This window comes from Corvus hawaiiensis, chromosome 2 (assembly GCF_020740725.1).
Source record: "Corvus hawaiiensis isolate bCorHaw1 chromosome 2, bCorHaw1.pri.cur, whole genome shotgun sequence".
NCBI classification, from domain to species: domain Eukaryota; kingdom Metazoa; phylum Chordata; class Aves; order Passeriformes; family Corvidae; genus Corvus; species Corvus hawaiiensis.
The window spans coordinates 56,473,552-56,485,879 of record NC_063214.1 but is presented as its reverse complement, the minus strand read 5'-3'; the positions used below and the strand labels follow the sequence as shown (position 1 = coordinate 56,485,879).

Below are 12,328 nucleotides of genomic sequence, written 5' to 3'. Positions count from 1 at the left end.
GAACATACGGGGATTGTGTTTGCAAACACAAGTTTCAATGTTTCTTTCAAGTGCTTTAACTGCAGATGCAGTGAATAGGAGAGAAACAGTAATTTTCTATCCTTTTCCTGTGGTTTGCAAATGAGTGCCCAGTTTAGCTGGGCCTGAAAACTTGTCATGGTATGAATGTTCTTACTTTCTTGCGAATTGCCTTCCTTTCTGTATTGAGAGAGGAGCAATACCTTTGGCTCTTTCATATTTACTCATGCTCTAGTGGCCAAAGGGGGGCTTTCTGTCATCTCCAGATCTGCAGCTATTGAAAGCTGATGCCATTTTCATGAGGAGCAGCAATATGGGGATGTTCCTACAAGCAACAGGACAGTACTGTTAATCTGCTCTCTGTCCTGTCCTGTCTTCTTAACGTTGACCTGGGCGAAAGGAATGCTGAGCCTGAAGCAAGTAGGCAGAACTCAGGGCCAGGAAAGGACTAAGATGAGAAATCTATAGAGACTGGCCAAAGCCCAGTGCATGGGAAGGAAAGTAGTATAGGCCTAAAAAGGTCAGAAAAAGACAAACCTACAACTTTGTTTGCAAATCTCATGTGGGGACTGCCTGACGATTCTTTTTCACACCTTTGGGATTAGCACTGTTTAGAAATGGTTGTGGATTAAGTCTCTACAACTGGATCATGAGGTAAGTGGGAGCAAGTGGATGTTTTAGAGACACTGCAAAGGACTGGTGCCATTTGTAAATGTAGCAGTTGGTGCAGAGAAATGTTGGAGAATGGTGTGCTTACAGGTAAGCACCTGGTCATGTCTCACCTGAGCCCTCGTGCTGCTGTTGGAATAGAAGTTGAAGGCTTTAGCTATATCACATATATAAAACTGCAGAAATAGCAGAACCGTGAGCAGTCTGAACCACAGTCATCTGATGTTACTTCTAAGTCAGTAGGTTCTGCTGAAGCAGCTTTGAACTCAGTCTTTGTGGCTGTGCCGTGTGTCACAGGAGTGCCCCAGTGTTCAGCACCAGTGAACCTGCAGCTTGTAAACTGCTCTGCCCCAGAGCTTTCATGTGTTTTGTTCTCTGAGTGTTTTACAGTACTCTGGGACCCATGCCCCAGTATAGGCCCAAGGAGAAAGTGTTAGCAACTCCCTGACTTTGATTTCAAAATTTTGAGAAGGGAATAAAAGTGCAACTGAAGTTAAAATGAAGGAACTAATACTGTGATGTTCCTGAACACAAACAAAAAGCATCATCTGCTTTATTCACCTATATTTACAGTCACCTCAGGGAGTTGTCAATAAACAGGGAGCAATTATGTCTGTTAACTTTTAGTACATGTTGCTCATTTATCTGATGCTATAAACAGCAGTGTAAACTGTGGCATTCAAATGGCTCAGAATTAAGCTATTTTCAATAACTTTTTTTTGCTCTAAAATGAAAAAAAATTTGTTGGGATAGTTTTGCATACTATGCTTTTGCTTCTGAAATAATTAAACCACATTTCTCTTGTCACTGTTCATGCTTCCTACCCTGCTAGTAAGCATCTGGCCTGAAGAGGTTTGATCAGCTCAGTGTACAGAAGTCAAATAGTGAGGAAAATTCTACAAATGGCTTAAAATGAATATTGTCACACTTAGGGAGCATATTGCAATAAACATGTAAATCCTGATTTTTCAAGCTATGCTTATGGCTTTCAGTGGGATTTAAAATGTCAGTTCAGAGTAGTAGTTTCCTCTCTGTGAGACTGAAAAAGGATTCTCTGGGGAACAATCAGCTTTGAATGACCCATCTGGGGCTAGTGTGATTACTGGCAGGGAGGAAGACTTGGGCAAAATGAAGCTGAAGCCAGATCTTCAGGTATTCTAGACAACAAATTCCCACTGAAAACAGCCCTGTAATGAATGCAGCTTTATGTCAAACCTCTCATATGAATTTTATTCACATAACAAGCAACAGCCTTGTCCTTTGAGAGGGTTGCCCTCTGCTGCTAAAGCCTTCAGAAATGGCTTAGTCTGAAATGCTGTGCTTAGTTTGATTGTCAAAATATTTTGTGAAAAATACTCTTATTTGAGGGACAATTTTAAGACTTGGGAGCTGAAATGTTCTGCTGTGGCTTTGAGGTTACCCAGCTGAACAGGGCTTAGCCTATATTGATGGACAGTATGAAGGAGGGTGTGGTGAGCTATTCTACACAGCTTGGAGACCTCATCTGGAGGTTTGTTTATTTATTATGCTGGTGTTTGAGTAATTTGAAAAATTACTGAGCCCCAAAACAGCAGAGGAGCAGTACTCAATCTCTACCTTCTGGCTTTATAGCACCATAGGTTGGAAAAACCTCTTAAGATCGAGTCCAACCATTAACCCAACACTGCGAAGTCCACCACTAAACCACATCCTTAAGTGCCACATCTACATGTTCTTCAAATACCACCAGGGAGGGCAACTCTACCACTTCTCTGGGTAGACTGTTCCAGTGTTTGATAACTCTTTTTGTGAAGTAAGTTTTTCCTAATATCTAATCTAAGCCTCCCCTAGCACAACATGAGGCCGTTTATTCTTATACTATTGCTTGTTTATTGATAGAAGAGACCAATCCTCACTTTGCTACAACCTCTTTTCAGGCAGGTGTAGAGTGTTAAGGTCTCCCCTGAGCCTCGTTTTCTTCAGGCCAAACCTGTGCTGCTCCTCACAGGACCTGTTTTCTTTTTATCTTCTCTTTCTGTCTTTTTCGTGGTTTGTTGTTTTTTTTTTAATCTCTGGTGATGGATTCATAGAAATTATTTCCAGCTTGTATTTTGCTTATATTGTATAAGACCAGCTGGGCCAAGTGCACCTCAGACAGAGGAAGGCCACAGAATACCATCAAGTTACATCTGAGACACAAGACTTTGTGTTTGTAAACATTCTGTCCTCACCAGGGTAACTAATTCCCAGAAGACTCTCGTACAGGGGATTTCTCCTTCTTTCATCCTGCCTCCCTCTTCAGCATTTTGGACGAGCACTGCAGTTTCAAGGTACACTGCTGTCTCATCTGTGAGGGGATCAGAGCTTGCCTCTAAGGGGATGGATCCCCAGAGAGAGAGACCCAAGAAAGTGAACACAGAACATCTAATTGGTAAGCATTGTTTTGTGTGTGTGAGTGGGTTTTTTCTCAATAATATTAAAAAGGAGCAGAACTAACCAAACATAAAAAGTACATTTGATGTCTAACAGAGTGGAGATGAAAACTCAGAAACTGCCACTGTGAGTGACAGAGCAAATTGCCTCATGCTGCCCTACCAGCATGCATCAGCATCTACCTTCTGCCAACATGACCCCATGGATGAAAAAGACTGATTCAGCTATTGATTCACTTGTGTATGGAGGGATGGGCTGGAGAGAGGAAAATAGGATCTAGTTAGGGAAGACAGAATTTTTCAGCTCCTAGTAGAAAGAAGGAAGGTACATGGTGATTAAAGTCTACTCCATGAGTCTACTCCATCTTTTTGTTGCGGTAGGAGACTTCTGCGGTAGGAGATTTCTGCCCACACTGAGTTTTTCATTTGCTTTCCAATTGTGAAACCCACATCATGAGTTTGTTTGCCAAGTGTGTTCGTGATGTTCCCTAATGAGTGTATCAAGAAAAAATAAAGTGAATCTTATTCCAGCATCCTGGAGTTTTTCCACAACTGCTGAGTAATGAGCTCTCACAGTTTGTGGTGAATTACAGCTCCTGTTTTGGTCTGGACTAAAGACCCAAGGGAAGTTTTTTTGGTGGTTATGACTATTATAATCCATATACAGGGATGGCAACCCCAGGTCAATGATATATTGGGTTGTGACTGGCTCTTCACTATTTTTTTTTCTAGAGTCTTTCATTTGTTGTGTGGTTAAATGGTTTGAAACTTTGGAGTAATCAGAGAAGATCTGTGGTGGTTTTGGGGAGCTACGAGTTTCATTCAAAGGCATATTTTCATGTTCTCCTTTTCTAACTGGAACCTACAGTATTAGCTGGCATCAAGATCTCTAGGACATTCAGTTTCAGAAGGATTCAATTGTACTTTGCCAAGATTTGGATGCATGCTTTTTGCCCACGGTGGTGAAGGCTGGTATCTTGATCCCTAACTCTTCTCAGCTGCTTGGGTATAAATGTGCTGAGTGCTGGCATTTTTTCCCAGCTATTTCCCCTGTCTGTGGGTTGTGTCATTCCCACCAGGTGTCTTCACAGAGGGCTCAGGTGGATGGTGGTAGATGATGCTACAATCTAAAATTGCTTTTGAGGAGGTTCTTCATAACCAATTTTGTCACTGGAGAAAAAGATCTTCAGACATTTTCTGTAAGGTGGTCATTTAGGTGAAATGAAGAGTTAAAGTAAAAATGTTGAGTTCTGCTGAAAAAAACATCCCTTCATGATTAATTTCCCCCAGTTTCAGATTAAGAAATATGAATGATGCCTATTCCATGAGTTTCCTTGATCTCTTTCCACTGATTAAAAGACACTTGACTGCTGGTACTTTATGTAGCCTGACACACCAGTGGTGTAATGTGAAGTAGCACTAACAAACAGCAGTGAAAGGGTTAAAGCTATTCACACTAAATCCTAAAAATTCTGGTTTTATCTACATGGCCTTATGGTTTGCACAATAATTTGCTTAGGGAAGCTCCCCAAATTTACCACTGATTGCAGAGTGCCTCATCATACCTCATGAAACAACCAGGATTTTGGGAAGGGTGAGGAGGAAAGCTGGGCTCCCAGTGCACCAATTCTGTGCCCAGCTCTCGGGGAGACCTGAAACCAGGCCCTCCTGAATGCAAATGTGTTTCCATGTGAGTAATTAAATCTGCCTCAGAATAGGATGGGCAAAGCTGTGAGCAGCAAAGGGCTGGATGTAACCCTCAGGTATGCAGGCACAGCCCAGCCAGGCACAGGGACCCAGGAGGGGCAGGGGTTTCAGGAGAGCTGTGCTGTTTCCTCCTACCCCAGGGTTGCTGGGAGTGTTCTGACAAACCTGTCAGTCCTGCTCTGCTGGTCTGCCAGCTTGTGCCTTACAGATCAGGGAGTCTCATGCTGTTTCACGATGGTGACAAGTCTCTTTTTTCTGACACAGTATAAAATGAACTGTTTCCTATTTATCAGTTTCTGTCTGCATGTGAATTTTGTTTGATGTCAGAAATTCCCAGTGCTTCCCCACACCTTTGAAACAACTTGCCTTACTACTGCCTTCCCTTCAGGCACTAAACCAATGAAATTAGTTTTATATATTTTTTATTAAATTAGAATGGAATTTTGGGATGAGCTCAACGCTCCAAGACAACTGCATGAGCATGCATTTTGACAAGCCCTAATTTTGAAGTTTATGGTCCAGTGGAAGGACTGGTCGACCATGATTCCTCAAAATGTTCATCTGAAGAAAGCAGGAGTTCCTCTCATTTACCTTGTTACCTGTTTCACACAAACTAAACCCTTTGCTCCAGCCATAGCACCCTGACAGATTCATACTCGTGGATACTCCACCCAATGATTTATCTCTCCTTCACAGCCCCAAGCTTTGGTAATATCTTTAATTTTTCTCTTTTTTCCTGTTGCAAAATGTATTTTCTGAACCCTTTTAAACCTTCTGATCAGAAGGCCAATAAGGTTGTATGTTTGGTTAGGTCTTTTATGGCTTTCTTTGAATGATGGGAGGGAGGAAGAGGGAGTGAGTCTCTGTGGACTTTGTGGTCCAATATGATTGCACTGGGCTAGGTGTACATCCCTGGGATAACTCCTCAAAGTTTGCATTCACTGCTCTTCTTCCTTATATTTTTTATAGCTGACAGGCAGGAAGGAATTGGTGTCTGTGGCTGGATCCTGGTTTCCCTTTCATTCCTCATGGTGCTTATTACCTTTCCTATTTCCATCTGGGCATGTATAAAGGTAAGCCAGCAGGATATGAGGTACACAAAGAATGCTCCATTATCACTGCTGGTACTTTTTTACTGATTCAATTAAGACAAGGCACTTCATATTCACATTTTGGGAATCATGAGGGTTTGTAGCAAAGATGTGCTCTGGAAACAAGATCCACACAGATTCTTTCACAAATTTTCTGTATCGCCATAATTTCCTCACTTAATTTCTTCCAGTCTCAACTTCCATAACCAGTTAAACTTCCAGTTAAACATCGGTAGAATCCCAGGCCTTCAGTAGTTGTGATGCACTAAGTGAATTAGTTTAGGATTACCTGGGGTGAGACCCCCTTTGCCTGCAGCTCCTCTGAGTGTAGTGCTGATACTAGGAGAGCTCTGGGGTACCCTCTGTTGATAGGTGCTAATTCTTTCCTATGTGATCTGTTTTGTAACCTGTTTCCAAGGACAGGGGCTGAGTTTTTCCAGCAAATCATGAGTCAGGTAGAAGATGGAAAGAAAGTGATTTGCAGCTTTGTTGCTCCCTATATTATTTGTACTTTCTTCACATTTAATATGGGTGCCAAAGATTAGGGCATCAGGGAGTGAGAATAGAATTAGTTATACAATTCTAAATTTAAAATATTTTCCTAGGTTGTCAGAGAATATGAACGTGCTGTTGTATTTCGTCTGGGACGAATACTGTCTAAGAAAGCAAAGGGACCAGGTGAATACATGCAGTTTTATTCTGTTAAAGTCCTCTGGGTTTGTTTATGTTATTGCAATGCAGTCTAACCACACAGAGAATTGCAGAGGTTCCATGAAATCCTTCATAGCATAGAGGGGAATAAGAAGGTCCCCTCTACTGCAGTTCCTTTACCTGCAGATTGTTTACTCTTCTGAAGAGAAGATAAAGACACCCTCCTGTCACAGCACAGAAGTTTGAATACCTTGATATCAGGTATGACTTTGCTGCTGAGTGATTTGGACAACAGAAGGATGAGTTCATACTGCAGACACTGTCAGGGGACTGCAGGCAGATTTAAATGCAGTGTTCAGGTCTGCCATGGTCTTTTTTGAGCGACTGTGGCCTCTTTCCCTGTACTTGCTTCCGACAGTGCTGCTGTGCCAGCTCCTTAGCTGTTCTCTGCTCTGAAAATGGTAAATGTGTCGGGGCAGGGACACTCAGCAGCTACACCAAGTTTGTTACAGTCCCCTAGGTCCAGGTTACAAATCAGAAACCAAACCCATCTACATCCGGTGTTTGCATTGGTGCAGTTACCACCTCTGGGCAATGAAACGGGCAAACTGGAAGTTGAAATAACAGGAAATAAGAGGAAAAAGTCCTTTTCAGGTACTATCCTCCCTCTTGAATAATAGTCATGTGGTCCAAAGAGCAGCCAGGCCTGGTACAGTGCTCTTCTGTGTTGCTCTGGGCACCAAAGCAAGGTGCTGAGATTACAAGAATAGAAGATTAGAAGTTGTGTCCAGTCTCCCTTTCCAGTGAAGGAGAGTGGGGACTCCTTCACAGGGTTTGTCACATCTTGGGACAATGTTCCTCATGTGGTGCAGGAATCTGGACCTGGGTGATGTCTTTCCTGAGGACACATACTGAACCATACATGGCTTGTGATTTAAACATGGAAAATTAAAGGCATGGAAGGAATTTTTGCCAGAAGTCTCATGGCAGACTTCAGACCAGAGCTTCAAGTTTCCCATTTCCAGACCAGAGTCCTAGGTCATTAAGCTCTAGTGAGTTCACATTATTTGCAGATATCTGCATTTCCCTCTGTTATTTGAAAATGCAAAACATCACTCTTGTCATGTCTTGTAAGCAGAAAGGACAGCTGCAGTGATAAGGTAGGGTGTCATTCCCCATCCTTTGGGTATATCCATCTGTTTATTTCTTCTAGGATACCTGTTTCTGGACTTCAGTTTCAGAGGTGTTTCATCTAATTATTTTTACTTTTCAGGAATGATCCTTGTACTTCCATGTACAGATATATTTATCAAGGTTGATCTTAGGACGGTTACCTGTAAGATTCCTCCACAAGAGGTAACTTTTCTAGCAGCCATCTAAGACAGGAACAAAAGATGCAGTGGATTCATGGCATGATCAAAAATAATGCATGTTTTATAATTTTTTCCTGCTGAGCTGCCATATAGAATTTAGCTTCTTTGCTGTATCTTCTGGATTTCAAGCTGCTTACAAAACAGCTTCTTGCCCAAAGAAGTTCTGGATGCCCCATCCCTGGAAGTGTTCACGGCCAGGCTGGATGGGGCTCTGAGCAATCTGGTCTAAGGGAAGGTGTCCCTGTGTGTGGGAGGGGGGTTGGACCTGAGTGATCTTTAAGGTCCCTTCCAACCCGAACCATTCTGTGATTCTCCTAATGAAAATCTGCAGATGCATCATTGCAGGTCAGGCTGGTGTTCAGAACTTTGATGTCAAAAATAAGGGAAGGGAGTTACAAGTATGAATGAGAGACAGAGGACAAGAGAGGAGTGGCTACAAAATTCCCAATTGTAAATTAATGTCCTAATAAAACTGGATCTGACATGGAGCTCACCATTCAAAAAACCTTTCTACATGTGTCTGAAAAGGCAAACTACCCATGGATAACAAATCTCATTAAATTAACAGGAATTAGCAGATAACCAACTACAAAACTCAGGTCCAAGCAGGAATAGATGGAAGAAGCAAGATACCTCCAAGCAGGATGTAATTTGCTGGTGTTTCTTACAAATACATTGTTTAGGGGAAGTAGCACAGATCTTCCAAGCTGTATGAAATTTATAAAATCATTAATGGACCTTTTTACACAAAAGGAAGAGGATAGTCATAATTTATTATTGCAAAAGAAATTAATTCAAATTATGAGATTCACTTACTATTGAAGAAGTTATTTAAAGGATATGTAAAGCATTTCCCCCCAGTTTAAACTTTGTTGCTGCTAGACAGCTCTCTTGAAGTAATTTCTTGGGAGAATGACAAAGAAATCAAAAGAAATTCTTAGTTTCTTTGAATTATCAGTGCCTTTTACTCACTAAGGGGTAAAAAAAAATATTCCCCTTTCTAGGCAAAGGATGTGTTGTTGGATCTTTCTGTGACTGTGTGCATTTCTCAATGCAGCTTCTCACGAGAGATGCTGTTACTGCCCAGGTGGATGGGGTGGTGCACTACAAGATCCACAGTGCTGTCAGTGCTGTTGCCAATGTCACTGATGTCCATTCTGCGACCTTGCTTCTGGCACAGACAACCCTGAGAAATGTCCTGGGTACACAGAGCTTGGCTCAGCTGCTGGCAGGTCGTGAGGAGATTGCACACAATATCCAGGTAAATCTGGCTCTCAAAATTCACTGACAAGCATGGAGATGTCACCTGGGGAGTAGCAAATTAGTAATAACCTCTCTTTCTTTCTTCAACAATGATAAAAAAATCTCCCTTTATGGTTTTTTTTCAATTATACATCTCATTGCTTGGAGTCAGAAAGAGTTATTCTATAGGTATTTCCCCAGGTTCTTGTAGCAGAGTTATCTGTATCAAAAAGCAATTAAAATTCTGAAATTATCCAGTGACTTAAATAAATCAGTTTAGTCCTTGCAGAGAGGCAGCTGCAAACATGGAGAAGGAGGTTTGCTGCTTGTGGGAAGCTCTATCTTGGGCACACCCTTGACTTATATCTCCTGTCATTACAACTAAGAGTACAAAATGGAGTTGTTGTATGCTCTAAAACACCATCTGGTTTATTTTTTGATTTGGCAGGCAAGCACCTGATTTATTAATTTCAGTCAGAGATGAGGCACAGTCAGACCAAAGAGAGACTGTGCCCCCTGGAGCCAGGAGAGTGGCCACGGGCAGAGCCAGGGTTACAGGGGTGGTGTGGATTGCAGGAGCATCCAGGAGCCAGAGCACAGACGAGTGTGCCAGTGCTGCAGGGCTGTGCTGTGTCTCACCCACAGTGTACTTTTACAGTGTTGTGCTGCTTAAGGAAGTTGCTGTAGTATTTCTTTGTAAAAGGGAGAAGTTTACTAAGTGCCACACAAGGAAAGGATGAGGATCATAACTTAGGAGGCAGGAGAGAATCTGCACAGGAGACACTGGTGTTGACCAGCAAGTGTTTCATGAGTCTGTGGTACCCACTGTGCACACACCATGCTGGGTGCCGGTGCCCCTGGTGCGTCCCTCTTTCTGCTGTGCGGGTTTGCCCTGTCCTTCTGTCCAAGCGGGTCCATCCCGTGGCTTTCTCTCAGCCAGCACTGTGCCCTTCCTGGCGTGTTGTGTGTTTGTCCCTAAGGCTGCCCTCAGCAGTGCCACGGAGCAGTGGGGAGTCAAAGTGACCCGTGTGGAGATCAAAGACATCCGGATTCCCATGGCCATGCAGAGGGCGATGGCAGCTGAAGCAGAGGCTGCTCGAGAGACAAGAGCTAAGGTGAGACCCATGACAGCGTCAACCACCAGCTCTCATTTCCTTCTCATAGAACCACAGAATCTTCTGTGTTGGAAAAGATCTCTCAGATCACCAAGTCCAACCATTAACTCAGCACTGCCAGGTCCACCACTAAACCATGTCCCTAAGCACCACATCTACCTACCCTGTAAATGACCTCCACCGTTAGTGACTCCACCGCGTCCCTGGGCATCCTCTTCCAGTGCTTGACAACCTAATTTTTTTCCTAATAGCCAATCTAAACTTCCCCTGGGGCAACTTAAAAGGCCATTTCCTCTTGTCCTATGGTTCCAGGAATCCAAACTAGTTTGTTTTCTCCTCATTGTAAAGCTAGATGGGCAGCATTTCCATGCCCTTTCCATTTCTGTTCCTTTGCAGGTTGTGGCAGCAGAAGGAGAAATGAATGCTTCCAAAGCTCTCCAGCAGGCCTCCATGGTGCTGGCCGAGTCTCCAGCAGGTCTGCAGCTGTGTTACCTGCAAATACTAACAACTGTGGCAGCACAGAATAATTCCACCATTGTCTTCCCTCTCCCTATAAATATGTTTGGGAGTTTGGGGCAGAAAAGTACAGGGGGATAGAGGCTGTTCTAGCTAGCTCCTAGGCCAGAGATATTTGAAGGTTTTCCCAGGAAGCAAGGGAGTCCCGATTGGTAGAATTAAAGTAGAAGCATGTTTGGGTCCTCTGTCCCAAAAATAAGAGCAAAATTAGTTTAATAATCACACACAGCTCCCACATTGAGACTGCATTTGCAAAGTTCAGACACTAAGCAGTTCCAGCTTAGACTCACCTCCAAGTAAAATGGAAGAAAATATGTAAAATGTATGTTAGACCTAATATAAAATTTTGATGATGATTTCACCACACTTTACAGAGTCTTGAGTGTTGCAATTATTTGGTGATTTGTCTGCTAGGCAAGAACCTCTGAGGTGCTGATGTACTCCACACAGCAGAAGGGTCAGACATTGGTATTTAACTCAATTCCTGTGGAGTGGAAAGGAAGGATTTGGCTCTTAACCTTAGAGGTATTCTTTCATAAATATTGGCAGAATTACTGTATAATTGGTATGTCAGTGGAACAGCCTATTCTTTATCTTATATTAATAGAAATTAATACTTGCTTTACTGACCTCAGCCGTATTTTGCCTCATCACTGACATTTATATGAGCTCTGTAATAAAATAAAGGGAATATATGACCAGGCATTACAATCACATTTCCTGAATGTGAAAGCTGGGGCAAACCTCGAGGTCCTCTGTCAATTTATGTGTCTGTCTTACACCTTCAGTAGGTTTCTTATCTTCCTTTGCATATGTCATGAAGCAGTCATGCAGGTTTTCCTAAAATGAGCCTTCCCTACCCTCCATCCATGCAATGCTTGGCAACTGAGAAGATGTTGCTGATATCCAGGTTCAGCTGATGCTAAATTTGAATTTGCAGCCTTTAAAAATAGCTGGTCAGTTCACAGTTCAGGCACACAGCAATGAACTGTCTTCTGTGAATCTGAAATTTCTTGTGATGGAGCTGTTCTGGTAGGTGCTGCTGCAGTGCCATGTCTTGTTCACATGAGCATCACTGCTGCCCCTTCTATCAGTAGGGTCATTTGACTCCAAATTAACCACCTCAGGATGGACCTAGTAATTATCATATCACTGAAGCTGGCCCTTCTATTTTTACTGCAATGTATCACAAGCAGTCCAGGTGGCAAATGTTTGTGCTCAGTAGCTGCTGGCACAGAGTGATATGAGCATCTGTGGATGGTGACCTACCCAACTCTTCTCTGCTTCAGACATGACTACCAAATGGTATTTTGCTGGCAAACTAAAGAAGCAAAACCTGTACTTGAAAGTCATCTGCTTATCAGTGATACCAAAACATTTTCTACAGACTTTTTCTTATCCTAAAAAAAGAGCAGTTTTGAGTTGAACTCTAAAAAAAGAAAATCTTGAAACACATGTGGCTAGAGAGTGCAGTTAAAAGCAGTTCTGTGCCCTCAGTGAGCTACCACCCTAGCAAGCCTGTGCAAGACTTCCGA

At 42.6% G+C, this 12,328-nt stretch overlaps 1 protein-coding gene across 1 annotated transcript; it reads left to right on the top strand.

Annotated features, from left to right (window-relative positions):
• The first annotated feature begins 81 nt into the window (after positions 1–81).
• STOML3 (stomatin like 3) lies at positions 82–11,950 on the top strand. Its single transcript, XM_048295168.1, has 7 exons — positions 82–3,097; positions 5,775–5,878; positions 6,502–6,574; positions 7,821–7,903; positions 8,978–9,181; positions 10,143–10,277; positions 10,674–11,950. Exons 1-7 carry the CDS (start codon positions 3,046–3,048, stop codon positions 10,872–10,874), a joined length of 852 nt encoding a protein of 283 aa, XP_048151125.1. The 5' UTR covers positions 82–3,045; the 3' UTR covers positions 10,875–11,950.
• The last annotated feature ends 378 nt before the right edge of the window (positions 11,951–12,328 follow it).